Below are 17,536 nucleotides of genomic sequence, written 5' to 3'. Positions count from 1 at the left end.
AAAGGAAAAGCACCTACATATACAAGAATATTTGCAGTACTTCTTTTTTGTAGTGGCAAAAAATTGGAAATTGAGGGGATGCCCATCGATTGGGGAATGGCTGAACAAGTTGTGGTATATGAATGTAAAGGAATGCTATTGTTCTTTAAGAAATGGTGAGCTGGGGGTGGCTAGGTGGCGTAGTGGATAAAGCACCGGCCCTGGAGTCAGGAGTACCTGGGTTCAAATCTGGTCTTAGACACTTAATAATTACCTAGCTGTGTGGCCTTGGGCAACCCACTTAACCCCGTCTGCCTTACAAAAAAACCTAAAAAAAAAAAATGGTGAGCAGTCAGATTTCAGAAAAACCTGTTAAGAATTACATGAACTGATGCTGAGTATGATATGAGCAGAACCGGAAGAACATTGTACAGAGTACTAGCAACATTGTGTGTTGATCAGCTATGATAGACTTAGGTTTTCTTGGCAATATATTGATCAAAGAAAATTCTAAAAGACTTGAGATAGAAAATGCCATCCACATTTCTTATATAGAAAGAACTATAGAGTTTGAATGTAGATCTATATAAACATACTATTTTTCACTTTTGAAAAGTAATTTTCTTTCTCACGTTTTTTCCATTTTTTCCTGATTCTTCTTTTACAACATGACTAATATGGAAATATATATATATATATATATATATATATATATATATATATATAGAGGTTACTATAGCAGATTGTTTGCTGTCTTAGAAGAAAGGAGGAAGGTTGAAAAATCTGGAAATCAAAATTTTACAAAAATGATTGTTGAAAACTATCTTTACATGTAATTGAAAAAAATAAAATATTATTAAGATAAAAATAACAATATATAGATTCACAATAACTCACTATTAGCAAAAGTAAGGGACAGAATAGAAAAAAATTGGAAAAAATTAACCAATTTTTCTTCTGGTTTAAGATTTACTTTTGTTGGCAGATAATTACTCTAATTCTGCTTTAATATTGTTGATTAATATAATTAACATTATTTATTAGAAGTAAAGTAAAGGGAGCTGAGTATATAATGCTAAGTAAGTGTTCAGCTTGTAAATACTGAATATTCAGTCTAGGGATGACATCCTTTGGAGAAATGTATTACTTTGAAATCTGGGACACTAACCAACTGTTTTTGTCTTGCACTATTTCTTGATGTGTAAGAAGGGGAAAGGAGCAGCAGTAGAAGATGTCAAGGATCAGAACTAGCTCTACTCTGCATGTGTTCCAAAGGCCTGGAATACAGTTCAAAGAAATAATAGCTGTCATTCATACCAAGTTAATGGAAGAAAGAATGACAAGCTGCTTAGGACACACTTCTGAAATGTAATCTGACTTACCAAGGCATTCTCCAAGAAAGCCTGGTTTGCAAAAGGAAATCTTTGTAGTGAATCCAAATATTTCAAACTGTCAGTGGGTTGACCAGTTAGAGAGGTATGTTTAGGAGATCCATTTATTTCCTAGAAAAAGTGACTTGAAGATTTCTGGAGGTACAGTCAAAAGGGTGAAATAGAGAAAGCACTCAACTGATCTCTCCCAATATTTCTCTACCAAAAACCTTTAAAATAACACCTCAAATTGAAATCTGGAGAGACAGAGGAAACAGAAATTCAGAGTGAGATTATAATTCCAGACCAAGATAACATAGGAGATTCAGAGTCCATGTGAATGAAACATCAATGGAGAGAATAGGTGGTACACACAAAAACATCAGCAGTTTTGAGAGCTCTCATTCCAGACATTACAAGGGACTTCTGTGCTAGCTTTTGATGCAGGACCAGCCAATATTTGGTAACTCCATTGTCTATCCACTCTGGGCATAGTTCAGTAGCAGAGAAAAGTGCTTTCAGAAAGAAAATTAAAAATCAGAATTGGACAAGTAGAAGCTAATGACTGCATGAGACATCAACAAAATGAAATAAAAAGAATGAAACAAAGAAGTTTCACCATTCATATTTCATTGGGAAGATATTGGAAAATAGATCCAGGAGAGATAATTTAATTTAAGAATTGCTGAATTATTTGAAAGAGACCAGACTGATATTTAAAGACATTATCAAGGAAAATTTCCCAGAAAGTAAAATAGAAAATAAAAGAACCCACCAATCACCTCCTAAAAGAAATCACAAAATGAAAACTACCACAAATATTATAGCCAATTTGCAGAGCTCCTAGGTTACAGAAAAAAAATTCCTCAAGTAGCTAGAAAGAAGCTATTCAAATACAATGCAAAACCTTATTAAAAGAGCCTAAAACATGGACTATGAGATTCTGGAAGACAAAGGAACTGGAAATATAACCAAGAATAACCTAACAGCAAAACTGAGAATAATCCTTCAAAGGAAAATCTTATATTTAATGAAGTTCTTTTTTAAAATAACACTTTTTATATAAAAGAATACAGAATAGAAAAGTTGACTTTCCAATACAAGACTTAAGAGAAGCATAAAAAGATAACCATGTTTGTCCTTCATTCTCAAAAAAAGACCACGAAATAAGAGGAGATGATGCCATGACAAGAATATGAATTGGATTTGAGGGGGTACTGTCACCAGCCTCACTTTCTCCTCCAGAGTCCTCTGGATCCAATGGCCAGATATGAATCAGATCAACTGGAGATGACCCTGGATACAAGATAAACAGGGTTAAGTGACTTGCCCAAGGTCAACATAGCTAGAAAATATCAAGTGTCTGAGTCTGGATTTGAACTCAGATCCTCCTGATTCCAAGGCCAGTACTCTATCCATTTCTCTGCCTAGCTTCCCATAAAAAGATAAACAGGAAGGAGAAATCATGAAGACTAAACTGAAGAAACTAAACTTTCTATATGGAAATAAGATACATGTATTTTCTAAGAATTTTATCATAATAAAAAGTAAATATAGAAAACAGAATCAATTGGAGACTAGCAGGGAAACTACATTTGCTAAAAAGTTTCCAAGGATAATGAAGTAGAATCAACATTAAAAATATATGTACAAAATAGCATTGCATTTAAATTCTTAAAGTTAACAGGAAGTAACAGGAAGTTACAGGAAGAAATGGACAGAATTTTATTATAAGCAGGAAACCTCAAATTTCCCCTCTCAAAGATAAATCTAACCATAAAATAAACAAGAAGGGAATCAAGGATATGGAATAGGATCTTAGAAAAGTTAGATATACTAGAACACTGGAGAAAACTGAATTGAAATGGAAAAGAATATTCATTTTTCTCAGCTGAATATGGCATCTTCAGAAAAAAATTATCAGAGCATAAAAACCTCACAACTAAATGCAGAAAAATGAAATGTACCCTTTTCAGACCATAATGCAATAAATGATCATGGAAGTATGGATTAAAAGTCCATTAAAGGGGCGGCTAGGTGGCGCAGTGGATAAAGCACCAGCACTGGAGTCAGGAGTACCTGGGTTCAAATCCAGTCTCAGACACTTAATAATTACCTAGCTGTGTGGCCTTGGGCAAACCACTTAACTCCATTTACCTTGCAAAAACCTAAAAGAAAAAAGTCCATTAAAACTAAATAATCTAATACTAAATAATCCTAACAAATCATAGAGAGAAATCAATACTTTCATTAGTGAGAATAACAACAATAACATTCCAGAATTTGTGGGCAGTGCTTAGGGGAAATTTACATCAATAAATGAGAGAAGGAGCAGATCATTTTGGGCATGTAACTAAAATATTAAGAACAAAGTTAAGATCCTCAATTAAACACAAACTGAAAATCCTGAAACTAAAAGGAGATATTAATAAAATTGAAACCCAAAAAAAATTGAAGAAAACTAGGAGCTGGTTTTATGACAAAATAAATAAATAAACCAGTGATTAACCAACCCCCCCAACAAATTACTAATATCAAAAATGAAAAGGGTGAATGTATAAAGAAACATGAAATTAACAACTGAACAATTGAGTTATTTTGCCCAATTATATGCCAGTAAAATTGATGATCTGAGTGAACTGAATATTTATAAAAATATAAAGTACCCAGATTAACAGAAGAGGAAATAGAATGCTTAATAAATAATCCTACCCTAGAAAAAGTAATTTACCAACTCTCAATGAGTTAAGAAAAAATCGCCAGGACCAGATGGATTTACATGTCAATTCTACTAAACATTTTAGGAATAATTAATCCCAATACTATATAACTTATTTGAAAAATAGATAAAGGAGTCTTATCAAATTCTTTTTTGTAATATATGGTTTTATACCTAAATCAGTATAGATCAATCTGTTTAATGAATGAACATTATTGCAAAAATTTTAAATAAAATGCTAATAAGGAGATCACAGCAATAAACTATAAAATCATACACTGCCATCAGGTGGGATTTATACCAGGAATGCAGGGTTGATTTATTATTAGGAAAATTAGAAACTTATCATTAACAACAAAAATTGTATGATTATATCAATAGATGCAGAAAAAGCTCTTGACAAAATAGAAAACCCATTCCTCTTAAAAATGCTACAAAGCATCTGATTATTGGAACCTTTTTTAAAATGTTAAATAGTATCTCTCTAAAACCAAGAAAAAAATATTATCTGCAATGGTGATAAACCTGAAGCTTTCCCAGTAAGATCAGGAGTGAAGCAAGGATGCCCATCATAACTACTGTTATTCAATATTGTGCTAGAAATGCTAACTACAGCAATGAGTCAAGAAAAAGAAATTAATAGAATAAAAATAGGCAACAGGGAAACAAAACTTTACTCTGCCAATGATATGATGATATACTTAGAGAACCCTGAAGAATCAACTGAAAAACAATCAATAACTTCAGCTAAATTGCAGAATATAAAATTAAAACAATATGTTATCAATATTTTAATATACTACCAATAAGAGATAGAGAAATCACATTTTAACATAGTTGCAGACAATATAAAATATAGGAGAAACAACCTGTCAAAACAAAATGTTTTCTCACAAATACAGATCTAAACAGTTATAGAAATAGTGATTGCTGATGTGATAGGTCATCAATATTTTAAAAAAAAGAGATAATTCTACCTAAGTTAATTCACTTATTCAGAGTTATGCCAGTCAAGGTAATGAAGAATTATTTTACATAGTTAGAAAAATAGTAACAAAATATATATAGAAGAAAAATATGTCATGAATAGCAAAGGAATCAATAATTTTTAAAAGTGCTAAAGAAGGTAGCCTAGCTGTCCCAGATCTCAAACTGTATTATAAAGCAGTAATAATCAAACAATCTGGTACTAGCTAAGAAATAGATTGGTGGGTTAGAGGAATAGATTAGGTTTACAATTAACATGAACTTAGTAAACTAGCATTTGATAAACCCAAAGAATCAAGTGTTTTGGGTAAAACAAGACATTGCTGAGAAAATTGGAATACAGTTTGGCAGAAAATAGACATCTCACAGCATATAAGGTCAAAATGGATAAATAACTTAGACATAAAATATGATGTAAATAAATTAGGAAAAATGTAGCTGTTAGATTTACACATAAAGGAAATGTTTAGGAACAAACAAGAGATAGAGAAATTTACAGGAAATAAAACAGATAATTTTTATGTTTTTGAAATTAAAAAACTTTTGCCCCAACAAAAATTAATGCATCCAAAACTAGAAGGAAAATAGGAAACTGAGGGGAAAATTTTTACAGCAAGTTTCTCTGATAAAGGCCTAATTGCTCAAATATATAGGGAATTAAGGCAAAATTATAAAAATATACCCAATTTTCTAATTGATAAGTGACCAAAGGATAAGAACAGTTTTAAGAAGATATCAAAGCTATCAGTGATAGCTATCTAAATCATTATTAATTCGAGAAATGCAAATTAAAACAATTCTGACAGATATCATCTCACCCCATTAGATTATCTAACATGACAGAAAAGGAAAATAACAAATGACAGAGGGTCTCTGAAAATTTGGGACAGTAATTCACTGCTGGTTATGAACTAATCCAACCATTCTGAAAAACAGTTTGAAACTATGCCCAAAGGACTATAAAACTATAACTTAGCAAAAAATAAATCTGTTTTCCAGAGAGATCAAAGAAAAGGACAACTGTATATGTCCAAAAATATTTATGGCAGTTCTTTTTTGTGGTTTCAAAGAATTGGAAATTGAGGGATTGCCCATCAGTTGTAGAATGGCTGAAAAAATTTTGGCCTATGCTTAGAATACTAGAGTGCTATAAGAAATCAAGATGGGGATGGTTTCAGAAAAACCTGGAAAAACTTAATGAACTCATGCAAAGTGAAATGAGCAGAACCCAGGAGAACATTGTAAACAGAATAGCGATATTTTAAGTATGATTGACCTTGAAAGATTTACCTGCTGTGATCAAGGCAGTGATCCAAAAACAATTATAAAAGTCCCATGATGAAAAATTCTATCTACCAGAGATAAAACTGAACTCTGAATGCATTTTGAAGCATATTTTAAAAACATTTTTATTTCATTTACAAGGCTAATATGGAAATATATTTTCATGACTTCTCATGCATAACATATCAAATTGCTTGCCTGAGTTCTCAAGGAGGGGGAAATGAATGAGAGGGAGGGAGAAAATTTAGCACTCAAAATTTTTAAAAATGATTGTTGGTCCAACTAGGTGACACAGTGGATAGAGCACTGGCCCTGGAGTCAGGAGGACCTGAGTTCAAATCCAGACTTAGATACTTAATAATTACCTAGCTGTGTGTGACCTTGGGCAAGTCACTTTGTTACCTATGGGATTTAGAGGTCACCAATTAAAGATAGAAATTGAAGGTAACTGAAAGATGAAAGAAATCACGTGTTCCCTGGTATTTTAAAACTTCTCAGGATTTACTGTAAAATATTGCAAAGTAAACAGGTTAAAACTCCTAGAAAAGCAGTAAGTACCTTGAGGACAGGCTAGGTGAAGTGTGTGTATGTGTGTGTGTGTGTGTGTATGTGTGTGTGTGTGTGTGTGTGACAGAGACAGAGAGATGGGGGGGGCAGGGAGAGAAAGGACAGGTGGCCATGAGGGCTGGCTTAGTCCAGACACATGGCCTTGGTGCTCCTGAATTCAAAGTTTGGTAGCATGTGGGCAGAGAAAGCCATCCTGCAGGGTGGAATATAGAGTCAACAAGTCAGAAGGGGCAGTGCTTCTTCTTAAATACACTTCTGTAGTAGGTTGGACAAAAGGTGGTACTTGGGAGTGGTCCAATACTTGGGCCAGGTATCCTCCAATGGGCAAGCTTCCCCCCAAGGTGTGTGACCTCTAAGTTCAACTCATCATTTCCTGTCATGCCAGTGTCAATGGCAAGGTCAGGATGCAAACAACAGGTGTCAGTTTACTTCTCAGAAGCAAACAGCCTTCCACAATTAACAAAATCTCACAGCATTAAAGATTACAAAATTTGTTTCCAATTATAAATTTTCTGCATTTGTAATTCTCTGCATCAACTTAGCCCCATTGCCTTAAATTTAAAAAAAAAGAATGTTAAATATAAGTGAATGATAATTAACAAGATAAAAAAAACTTAAAATAGTGGCTCTGTGAGGAAAGTCATCTTCAGTGGGGTTAGAGCTCAGGAGCATCTTTCCCATGGGAGGGACAAAAAAAATGTCAGCATCTCAAAGAAGTGCCACCTAAAGATGGAGTGCTAATTTCATCAAGCCAACAGAGCACACAGGAGCTGGGGAAAGAACAGGGCAGTTCCCATTTGTAAGGTTTACAAACACTCTTCTCACAGCACCTTTGTAAGCCTGGTTCCATAAATTATTACCTCTATGTGACAGATGAAGAAACTAGGCCTTAGAGAAATATTTTTGCTCAAGATCATGCAGTTTGTCAGAACTAATATTTGAATCTGTTTTTTTTGAAACTTCAAATCTAGGACCTCCCCTGGAGTGTCCTATACATGTTAACAGATTGCAGTGCTTCAAGGGGATCCTCTACATTTCTATTAGGCCCTTTGTTAGTGGAACTGAATGTCTAGCACACACCTTGGCTTAACCCGAGTCTATTGCAAACTTATTCTTAACCATTGAGTTAATGGAAGAAAACAACCCAGCAGCTAGTTCAGAGTTACCAGAGCAGAGATAAACAGACTGGTGGAGAACGCTAAAACTCAACTAAATCATGCAGTCTTCACAACCCAAGCCAATGTTCTCCAAGGCAATTCTCCAGAATTGGAAAGCCAAGGTCAAGATTCCTGAAATCCCTAATGTTGAGAATTTCCTCCTCTCTTTCTCTCTCTGCTACAGTTCTTTTCCGAGCAACTACTGGGACAAGTTTGTAAAGAGAAAGGTATGTTCTATTAGAGGGGATGAATTCTCTTGCCATCTAGGATTATTTTTTTTAATATCATAGAATTTAATGTGACTTCATTGAAAGAAACTGTCTGTATGTGCAAAATGATGGCTTTATTCCAAGATACCTGTATTCCATAGAGCTTGGTGAGATTTTAATTTACAGTCATTGTCATACTTTGCAAAAAAACTTATCTCTCTCCAAAAAAGAGAAAATACCAACTACATGTGACAGTTTTTAATCTAATATTTGGAATCCTGATTTTCCATCGGCTTTCTTTTCTTCTTCTTTGCTTTTATTTTGAGTCCTTTCCTGACTCCACAGAAAATTCATTCAAGCTTAATAAAATCCCAAGAGATACTGGAACATAATTATTTTAAAGCAGAAAGTGGATGGTAAATGTATGCCTTAATTTTGTCTTTCTTTATTTTTCAGGTGATCAACAAATATGGTGACCTCTATGGAGCGGAGCGTATTGCTGAACTTCTGGGTTTGGATAAAAATGCACTTGACTTTAGCCCAGTTGAACAGACAGAACCAGAGGAGGCTTCCCTTGTATCATGGTACTTAGATGAACTTTTGTTAACTAAAGAAGTTCAGGGGGTTTTTTCCTCCTAGTCCAAGGGAAGTTGAGTGGTGTTTTTTTCCTGTGTGTGGCCATTAATTATTTTTGCTCAAAGGATAGCCAAGTGGGAAATGGTTAAAAAATCATTTAATACCCTTCTGTTTCATGTGCCCTTTCACTCTTCCTGATTGAGGTGTCTCATCTAGGCTTTGGTTAATTATATGTGAAAGGTATATAAATGTGTAGGGGTGGGGGAGGGGGATCCATGATAAAAACAACTTTGAAAAAGTTAGATAGCAAGCTCTTTGTGTACAGGAATTACAATTTTAAAAATCCAATTCAAGGAACAAGATTTCTAACTGAATCATTCAGCATCTCCAGAGGAAATTATACAAGTTGATAAAGCTCCAAGCTATGTTTCAGTTATTAAACACGGGAGAAAGAGGTTAATTTCCTCCTTATTAAATACTTAACTGACTCTTGACATTTATGAGTTTGAAATTATTTGATCCTCTTTAGGCTGAGCTCCATCGATATGAAGTATCATATCTGGAAGCTGGGAGTTGTTTTTACCGACAATGTAAGTTTTAATTGCTTAAAGAAAAGTAAGATTTTACACATTACATCAATGAGTACATATAGAGAAATCATCCTTTTAAAAAGCCCAAGAAGGGCTCAGAAGCTGAAAGGCCCTTAGGGAATGAGTATCCAAATAGTGGAATAAAAGATGCTTGAAAAAGATTGGATGAATTATCAGAGGATATGGAGCCAAAAGCCAACTAAGGATACTCCCCACCTCCATTTATAGAATATGACAAGGCAAAGTAATGCCCCAAATTTTGCCATATTTAGTATTGTTTATGGTAACTCATACAGATAATTCCCAAACCTAATGGCATAATTTCGACATCTGTGCCCATGCTGTTCTTTAGCTTAATGATGAGACAATTGCTTCACCTCTCCAAAGTTTAGATATAATATTCCAATATCTTTGTCCAATAAGTTATCACAGGACATAGAAAAATTTTTACAGGGTTTGAGGTACTGCTTAACTTTTTTTCCAATTGGACACTTTTCACAGTCCTTCTTATACCTGGCCTGGTACACGACTATGTCTATCCTTGGTCACTACAACAACTTCTTCTTTGCTGCTCACTTACTGGACATTGCAATGGGTTTCAAGACACTGAGGACAATTTTATCTTCTGTAACTCACAATGGCAAACAGGTAGGAACTACAAAGAAATGAGGTTTATAAAGGAACTGAGGATTGGGTACAAAGAAAAAATATGATAAAGAAATGAGAGGAATAGATAATGGATAGTTAATAAGCAATCTAATAAAATAGTCGTATCACTCATAATTATCTAAAGAAAATATTAATTTGTACAAAGTGAAGGTAACCAGAAAATACTATTTAAATATCAGCTATCATAATCATTCAAAGCAAGATTTTATAGTATAACTAACATTTTTTGGAGGCAGTCTTGGTTAAGTGACTTGCCCAGGATCACACTAGAAAATGTCTAAGACCACATTTGAACTCAGATCCTCCTGACTCTAGGGCCTGTGCTCTATGCACTGCACTATTTAACTGCCCCATTCTTTTTGTCCCCTTCATATAACATTCTTGAGGTAATTGATTTCAGATTATATTCATGTTCTGCTAACAAAAGCTTCAACAGCTTTGAAGTGATTGGACATTTCTATTTCTGAAATCTATAAATGGCATTTGGAAACTTTATCATTCCAAATGCCCACCTACCTTGTTTCCTTCCATCAACTCCACAGTTGTGATTAAGTATCCAATTCACTAATCCTCCAAGTTTTCTGAGCTTCCCTGGAAGGGATGAAGAGTGTGAAGGAAGCACACATTAATGCTGGGCAGGCTTTCCAGTTTTTTTAAGGTAAAACACATATGGAATATAAGGAAATAGCATAATACAGTGAAACAATAAAAACAGATAAAGTACTTAAAGAGTTGCAAAGTTCTTTGCAAATATTATCTCATTCTTTCCTCACAACAGCCATGGAAGATTTTGTTGTTATTACTCAGTTGTTTCACTCATGGCCAACTCTTTATAACTCTCATCGGGGTTTTCTTGGACAAGATACTGGAGTGGTTTGTCATTTCCTTCCCCAGCTTATTTTACAGATCAGGTAAAACAGGGTTAAGCGATTTGTCCAGGGGTCACTGAGCTAGCTTTTACCTCAGTCTTCCTAACTTCAAGCCAAATATTCTTTCCACTGCACCATCTAATTGAGGAAATTGAGACAAAAGTCAAGTGACTTTCCCAGAGTTATACAACTATAAAGTCTCTGATGTAAAGATTTGAACTCAGGTCTTCCAAACTCCTTATCTGATGCTCTAATAATCCACCATTTAGTTGCCTCATAGAGTCAGAAAAAAAAGATTCTTGTCTCAAATTTTGTCACTCATGGCATCTGTAACCTTGGGCAATTCATATCATTTTTTAGGTCCTCAGACAATTGACCTTTAAAATGGGGTTTGTGGGATTGGTTAACTTGATGACCCCTACAATGCCTTCCAATTCTAATAATCTATGAAATCCTCTCACTTCACAGAATGGAGGTTCATTGCTGGCTCAAGACACCTTGAATATTCCATGATTCCTAAGTCTGTTTTCAATTTTATTAATTTACTCATTTATTCAATAAAAAGTACTTTTGTACTTACTGGGTTTTTTTCCCTCATCTATCTACCTCTCTACTTTATTCCCCCATTTGGGTGGAATTTCCTCTTTTTTCTGACCCCAAACACTCAAGACTCTCCTTAGAATCCAGTCATCTCTTCTCCTTTTCAACCTTCCTTGCCCTCTCTTTCTAGGACAGAAACAATTATTTTGTCTTTGAACTCTTAAGTCAGAGAAGACATACTAAAAACAGAAGAGAAAAGATTCTAGTCTCTTTTCCTTTTTTTTCTCCTCCCATGCACAGCTGGTACTAACTGTGGGACTCCTGGCTGTTGTTGTTTATCTCTACACTGTGGTGGCTTTCAACTTCTTCCGAAAGTTCTACAACAAGAGTGAAGATGAAGATGAGCCAGATATGAAATGTGATGACATGATGACGGTAACAAAACTGTCTTAGGCTCTGTCTTATATTACACCATCTCCCTAGGAAAATAAGGGTCTGTGGTTGACTTGGAGAAGTCAGCTGGAAGACCCTGGAGTTATACATTAAATGACTTATTAAATTTTGATAGCATAAATTTTATAGATCACTTTTTTACCACTAATCAAATTCACCTGAGAAGCTTATCAATATTGATGAGGCTCACATCCAAATGTATCTGCAAAAATAAAACAAGATTGGAAATGGAACACTTTAACCATTCAGTCCTTGTGTTTACAGTCTTTAGTGTTTGATCTTCAAGTGTTGGGAAGCATAGCCTTTTTAACTTGAGCATTTTCTGTTTACTGAGGTAGTCTAAAGAAATTTCCTATGTCTTTTACATGACAAAAACAAAGTTCATGAAAGGCTGGGATGATTTCCACATAGGATAAAAAAGTAAAAGAAGCAGGATCATGGTTGAGGCAGGTAGGTAGTACATCTTTGGAGTCCTCAGGTCAAGTGAAAGGAAGAGATACAAACCCCAAATGGAAAAATGAGGTAAGTAATAATGCTGATCTTTACAGTATGCCTTGTTTATATGATGAGTATATGTCCTAAAAGAAATAGTGACTGAAAAGATTGCCTTACTTTCCTAAGGGAAAGTTAGTCTTACAAAGCATTAGGTCTAGTTTTGGGGGTTCTTAAGCTTATTCATGGGACCCCCAGGAGGTTCTTAAATAATTTATTGGGGAAGAACTTTCAATTTGGATGGGAATATACATCTTTATTTTCACTAACTCCTGAAATTTAACTTTCCTACTAGAATAACAGTCAGACCACTCAGTCTTGGGTCTATGCTCACTACTACTATGTAATTCTTTTTTAATTTTTTATAATTTATTTATTTTTGAATTTTACAATTTTACCCCTAATCTCACTTCCCTCCCCCCCACTCCCCACTGAAGGCAGTCTGTTAGTTTTAATATTGTTTTCATGCTATACATTGATCTAAATTGAATGTATTGAGAGAGAAATCATATCTTTAAGGAAAAATAAAATATAAGAGATAGCAAAATTACATAAGATAAGTTTTTGGTTTTTTTGTTTGCTTTTTTTTTGTTTTAGTTTTTTGCAAGGCAATGGGGTTAAGTGGCTTGCCCAAGACCACACAGCTAGGTAATTATCAAGTGTCTGAGGCTGGATTTGAACTCAGGTCCTCCTGACTCCAGGGCCGGTGCTCTATCCACTGTGCCACCTAGCTGCCCCTGATAATTTTTTTTTAATTAAATTTAATATCTTTGATATTTGTTCAAACTCCACAATTCTTTCTCTGGATACAGATGGTATTCTCCATATCAGATACCCCCAAATTGTCCCTGAAATGTTTCACTAATGGAATGAGCAAGTCCATTTAGATTGATCATCACCCCCATGTTGCTGTTATGGTGTACAATGTTCTGGTTCTGCTCATCTCACTCAGCATCAGTTCATACAAATCCCTCTAGGCTTTTCTGAATTCCCATCCCTCCTGGTTTCTAATAAAACAATAGTGTTCCATAATGTACATATACCACAGTTTGTTCAGTCACTCCCCAAATGATGGACATTCACCCAATTTCCAATTTTTTGCCATCACAAACAGAGCTGCTATGAATATTTTTTGTACAAGTGATGTTTTTACAAAAACCTTTTTCTTGATCTCTTCAGGGTATAGACCCAAAGTGGTATTACTGGATCAAAGGGTATGCACATGTTTATTTACCCTTTGGGCGTAATTCCAAATTGTTCTCCAGAAAGGTTAGATGAGTTCACAGCTCCACCAACAATGCATTACTACTGTGTAATTCTTAGACAAATCACTTAACCTTTCTAAGTCTCAGGTTTTCCCATCTGTCAAATGTCAGAGTGGACAGATGAAAAGTTCTTTCCTGTAGCACCCATTATTCTAGGTTCAAACTCCTATAATATCAACTGCTTGTTAGAAATTAAGTATGCACTCAAGATCAGCCTTCACTGTCATCTCTCAACTCTAAGGTTGCTCTTTAAGCAAAAGGACTTTACTCCAGGAAAAAAAAAAGGGTGAGCCCATAACCTTTCTGACAGAATAGGAAGATTAGAAGCAGCAGAGGGTTGTTTTTAAAAGGCCTAATTCAAACTATGAACTTAGTGAGATGACTATACCATATTTTTTTTTCTGATTCTCTGTGATGTTTGAATGAAGCATGGGATTACTGGGCAACTTTGCATAGAAAACTCAATTAATAAAAAAAAATTTTCCAACAATATCCATTCATAGAACCTTTTATTGCCTCTGAATAGCCACTACAAGCCAGATTTTGTGCCACTAAAAGTGACATACGATCTGCTTCTTAGTCTTCATCACCACATAGATAAAATGGCAGTGAATCACTAGAGTTACATTGGCAAGACCACAGAAAAGTATATTCTAGAGCATTCACCCCATGCATCACCATGTTCTGTTCCTGGAACTTACCTGACAAGGGCATCTTGAGCATTGCATACTAAAAGGTTTTTTTCAACTTTTGTAGTTTCCTACTCTTTTAATTTTTAAACAAAAAGACTGACAAGACAGAAAGTGACACTATCACAGTTAGATCCTTAATAAGTTAGTACTACTAACCTTGTACATAAAGACAATGCCATATGCATATTAAATATTGCTAGATATAGCATACAGAGAAGGCATACCAATTTACTTACCACAGTCTCAATGCTAGAATTGGCAACCTCTGAAAAGTGGATGGTGTGCCATCAGATCTCAATCTGGCATGACTGGAAGTAGCTTTAATGAGTAGTGGTTAGAGGAATAGAGGCAGCCAATCTTTGCATCAACAAATATCATCATTAGATTGTGAGTTAATTCTTTTCATGCCTATCTTCAAAAAATTGCTTGTTTCAATGAATTTTATCTGAAAGCTCACCATTAATGATGGACTTGCAAAAAGTTATATTGGAGTTGATGAAGTGATAAAAATTCTATTTCCTTTTCATTCAAGGTTTCAGGATTACTAAACAAAAACAAATCTATTCACAATTTAGAAACAAATTCAAAAATCCTTGTTGTTTTGTAGATGAATCCTGGATATGGTAAGTACAAGCTAAAGAGAAGAATCATATCCAGGATTCATCTACAAAACAACAAGGATTTTTGAATTTGTTTCTAAATTGTGAATAGATTTGTTTTTGCTGTTAATCTTCAGGTATATCCATTTAGTAATCCTATTTTGATTTTTAAAAATTCTCTGCTTTGTCAAACCCTCTTCTTTTTCTAGTGTTACCTATTCCATATGTATGTTGGAGTAAGAGCTGGGGGTGGCATTGGAGATGAAATCGAAGACCCTGCTGGTGATCCTTATGAAATGTATCGGATTGTCTTTGATATTACATTCTTCTTTTTTGTTATTGTTATCCTACTGGCCATCATTCAAGGTATGATTGCCAATAATACAACTAATTATTTTTATATATCCAAAGATATGGTCTAAATAGATAGAATTTCACTTGTGAATTTATTATTATTTTCTGCTAAATTATTTAAGGCTTATTCATAGATTTCCTCCTAGGCATACAGATGCTCAGTGTCATTGACTGGTCATTCATAAACATTTTTGATATACCCCATAATGCTGGTAGTTTTTAATTATTCCAACTTAACCAATGTGAGGCAGCTTAGACTACGGAAAGTCAAAAAAATCAAGTTCTTTGTTAAGACATTAATAATGATGAAGGCAGGTTTCACAACCTCTTTTTTTCTGTTTTACTATAGTAACTCCTATAATTCCTTGCCTCTGACCTGATCTGTATTTTCAAGTAGCTGTTGAACAGTTTTCCAGATGTAAATTTATATTGCATAATAAGTACAAGCTAAAGAGAAGAGTCATATCCAGGATTCATCTATAAAACAAGAAGGATGTTTGAATTTGTTTTTAAACCATGAATAGATTTGTTCAGGTGCACTCATTTAGTAATCCCGAGACCTTGAATGAAAAGGAAATAGAATTTTACCACTTCTTCAACTCTAATATAACTTTTTGTATGTCCATCATTTGGGGGCTTTAATTTTCTTTGTATTTAAAATCCCAGGTTTGATCATTGATGCCTTTGGAGAACTGAGAGACCAGCAAGAACAAGTGAGAGAAGACATGGAGGTATGCTTTATATAGACAGCCTTAGAGTATAGAGGACAGAGCTTTAGAAAAGAATCACAAAATGTGACCCAAGTCATGGGTTTAGGAGCGGGACTGGACCTGAGTCTTTGACATGAAGGCTCATAAGCTTATCACTTCCTCATATTATATCTCTCAAGTCCAACTATGCTTTTTTGTCTATCCAGAGTCAAGTCTATACAAAATTATGAATTAGATAAGGCTTATTTGGTGTCCTTTTAATTGGCTCTCTCCTACTATCTTTCAGTGCCCTCATTGGATAATTTAGAGCAGGAAGGAAACTTAGAGGTCATGTAGGCTAACCCTTCTCATTTTACAGATGAGGACACCAAGACCTAGACAGAAAAGGTAAATGATACCCAAATTACCAGGAATGAAGGTGCTGTCTTCTGACTTCTCTGGATACCTGCAGTATCCCACCTGGGTTTACCTACCCTAATAGCTTCCTGGTAATAATCCAAATCACCTTTTCCTCCCAACTATGTTTAAATTCTCCAGGAAATTTTTATATTTTAAGGGCAGTTTATTAACTCAATGCAATAAAAGTCTAATGGTGAAAATTTGTAAGAGATATTTTAGGGGTTCCTTGAAATTTTATTTGTTGTGACCAAGTACTTATCAGTAGGACTAACATTGCTAATACTTTTATATCCTCTTTTTCTAGACAAAATGTTTCATCTGTGGGATTGGCAATGACTACTTTGATACTACTCCCCATGGTTTTGAAACACATACATTACAAGAGCACAATCTAGCCAACTATTTGTGAGTACTTCTTTTAGATATGGCATTTTTATAGAAAGGAACCTGGACAAGAAGAGTAGTAATTATTCAGTAAATATTATCAAACTCTTGTGAACTGGGCTCTGGAGTTATAAGTATAAAGAATCAAAAATTTAGGTTACCTTCTACTGGAGCAATTTGCTATCAAGTATCATGATAAAGAGTTGATTATAGAATTTCAATTATTTAGAACTAGTAAGTCAGGGAAGAAAAAACTGTGTCACCTGAAAATTCTTCATTATCATTTCTGATTGAAAACATTAGCTTTCTTACAACCAGACACAGGCATGCCAACACTTTTAGCCCTACATGAAGATTGGTATGGAATTCATTTCCTCAGATCAGAAGGCCTCAACTCCTAGGCTTCTCATACTACAATGGAGTTTAACATAACTAAAAAAGATGTGATTGTTACTAGTGAGAGAAGAATGGATAACTATGTATTATGCTGCCATTCCTCTGAAACAAGGGTTAACCTTTTTTGAAGCATGGACTGTTATTAGTCTGATGAAGCCTATGGGGTCCCCCTGTTAAAGTAATGTTTTTAAATGCACAAAATAAAATATATAGGATTATAAAGAAAATCAATGATATCAAAATACAATTATAAAATTTTTTAAAACCCAATGAAAT

General features: G+C 34.5%; 1 protein-coding gene across 12 annotated transcripts in view; it reads left to right on the top strand.

Moving 5' to 3' along the window:
- Positions 1 to 17,536, top strand: part of RYR3 (ryanodine receptor 3) — an 833,777-nt gene that overhangs the window by 807,689 nt on the left and 8,552 nt on the right. For 11 of the 12 annotated variants that reach the window (XM_074235022.1, XM_074235021.1, XM_074235020.1 and 8 more), the window contains 8 exons: positions 8,248 to 8,290; positions 8,729 to 8,856; positions 9,378 to 9,438; positions 9,940 to 10,086; positions 11,817 to 11,951; positions 15,227 to 15,383; positions 16,038 to 16,102; positions 16,785 to 16,885. In XM_074235022.1, coding sequence (XP_074091123.1) covers positions 8,248 to 8,290; positions 8,729 to 8,856; positions 9,378 to 9,438; positions 9,940 to 10,086; positions 11,817 to 11,951; positions 15,227 to 15,383; positions 16,038 to 16,102; positions 16,785 to 16,885 — 837 coding nt within the window. Of the gene's footprint in view, positions 1 to 8,247; positions 8,291 to 8,728; positions 8,857 to 9,377; positions 9,439 to 9,939; positions 10,087 to 11,816; positions 11,952 to 15,226; positions 15,384 to 16,037; positions 16,103 to 16,784; positions 16,886 to 17,536 lie in introns of those variants that run through there. The other variant, XM_074235026.1, reaches the window with a different exon arrangement.

This window comes from Macrotis lagotis, chromosome 4 (assembly GCF_037893015.1).
Source record: "Macrotis lagotis isolate mMagLag1 chromosome 4, bilby.v1.9.chrom.fasta, whole genome shotgun sequence".
Lineage (NCBI taxonomy): Eukaryota > Metazoa > Chordata > Mammalia > Peramelemorphia > Peramelidae > Macrotis > Macrotis lagotis.
Note: the sequence above shows the minus strand (reverse complement) of the source record. Positions and strands in the feature narration are given on the sequence as shown.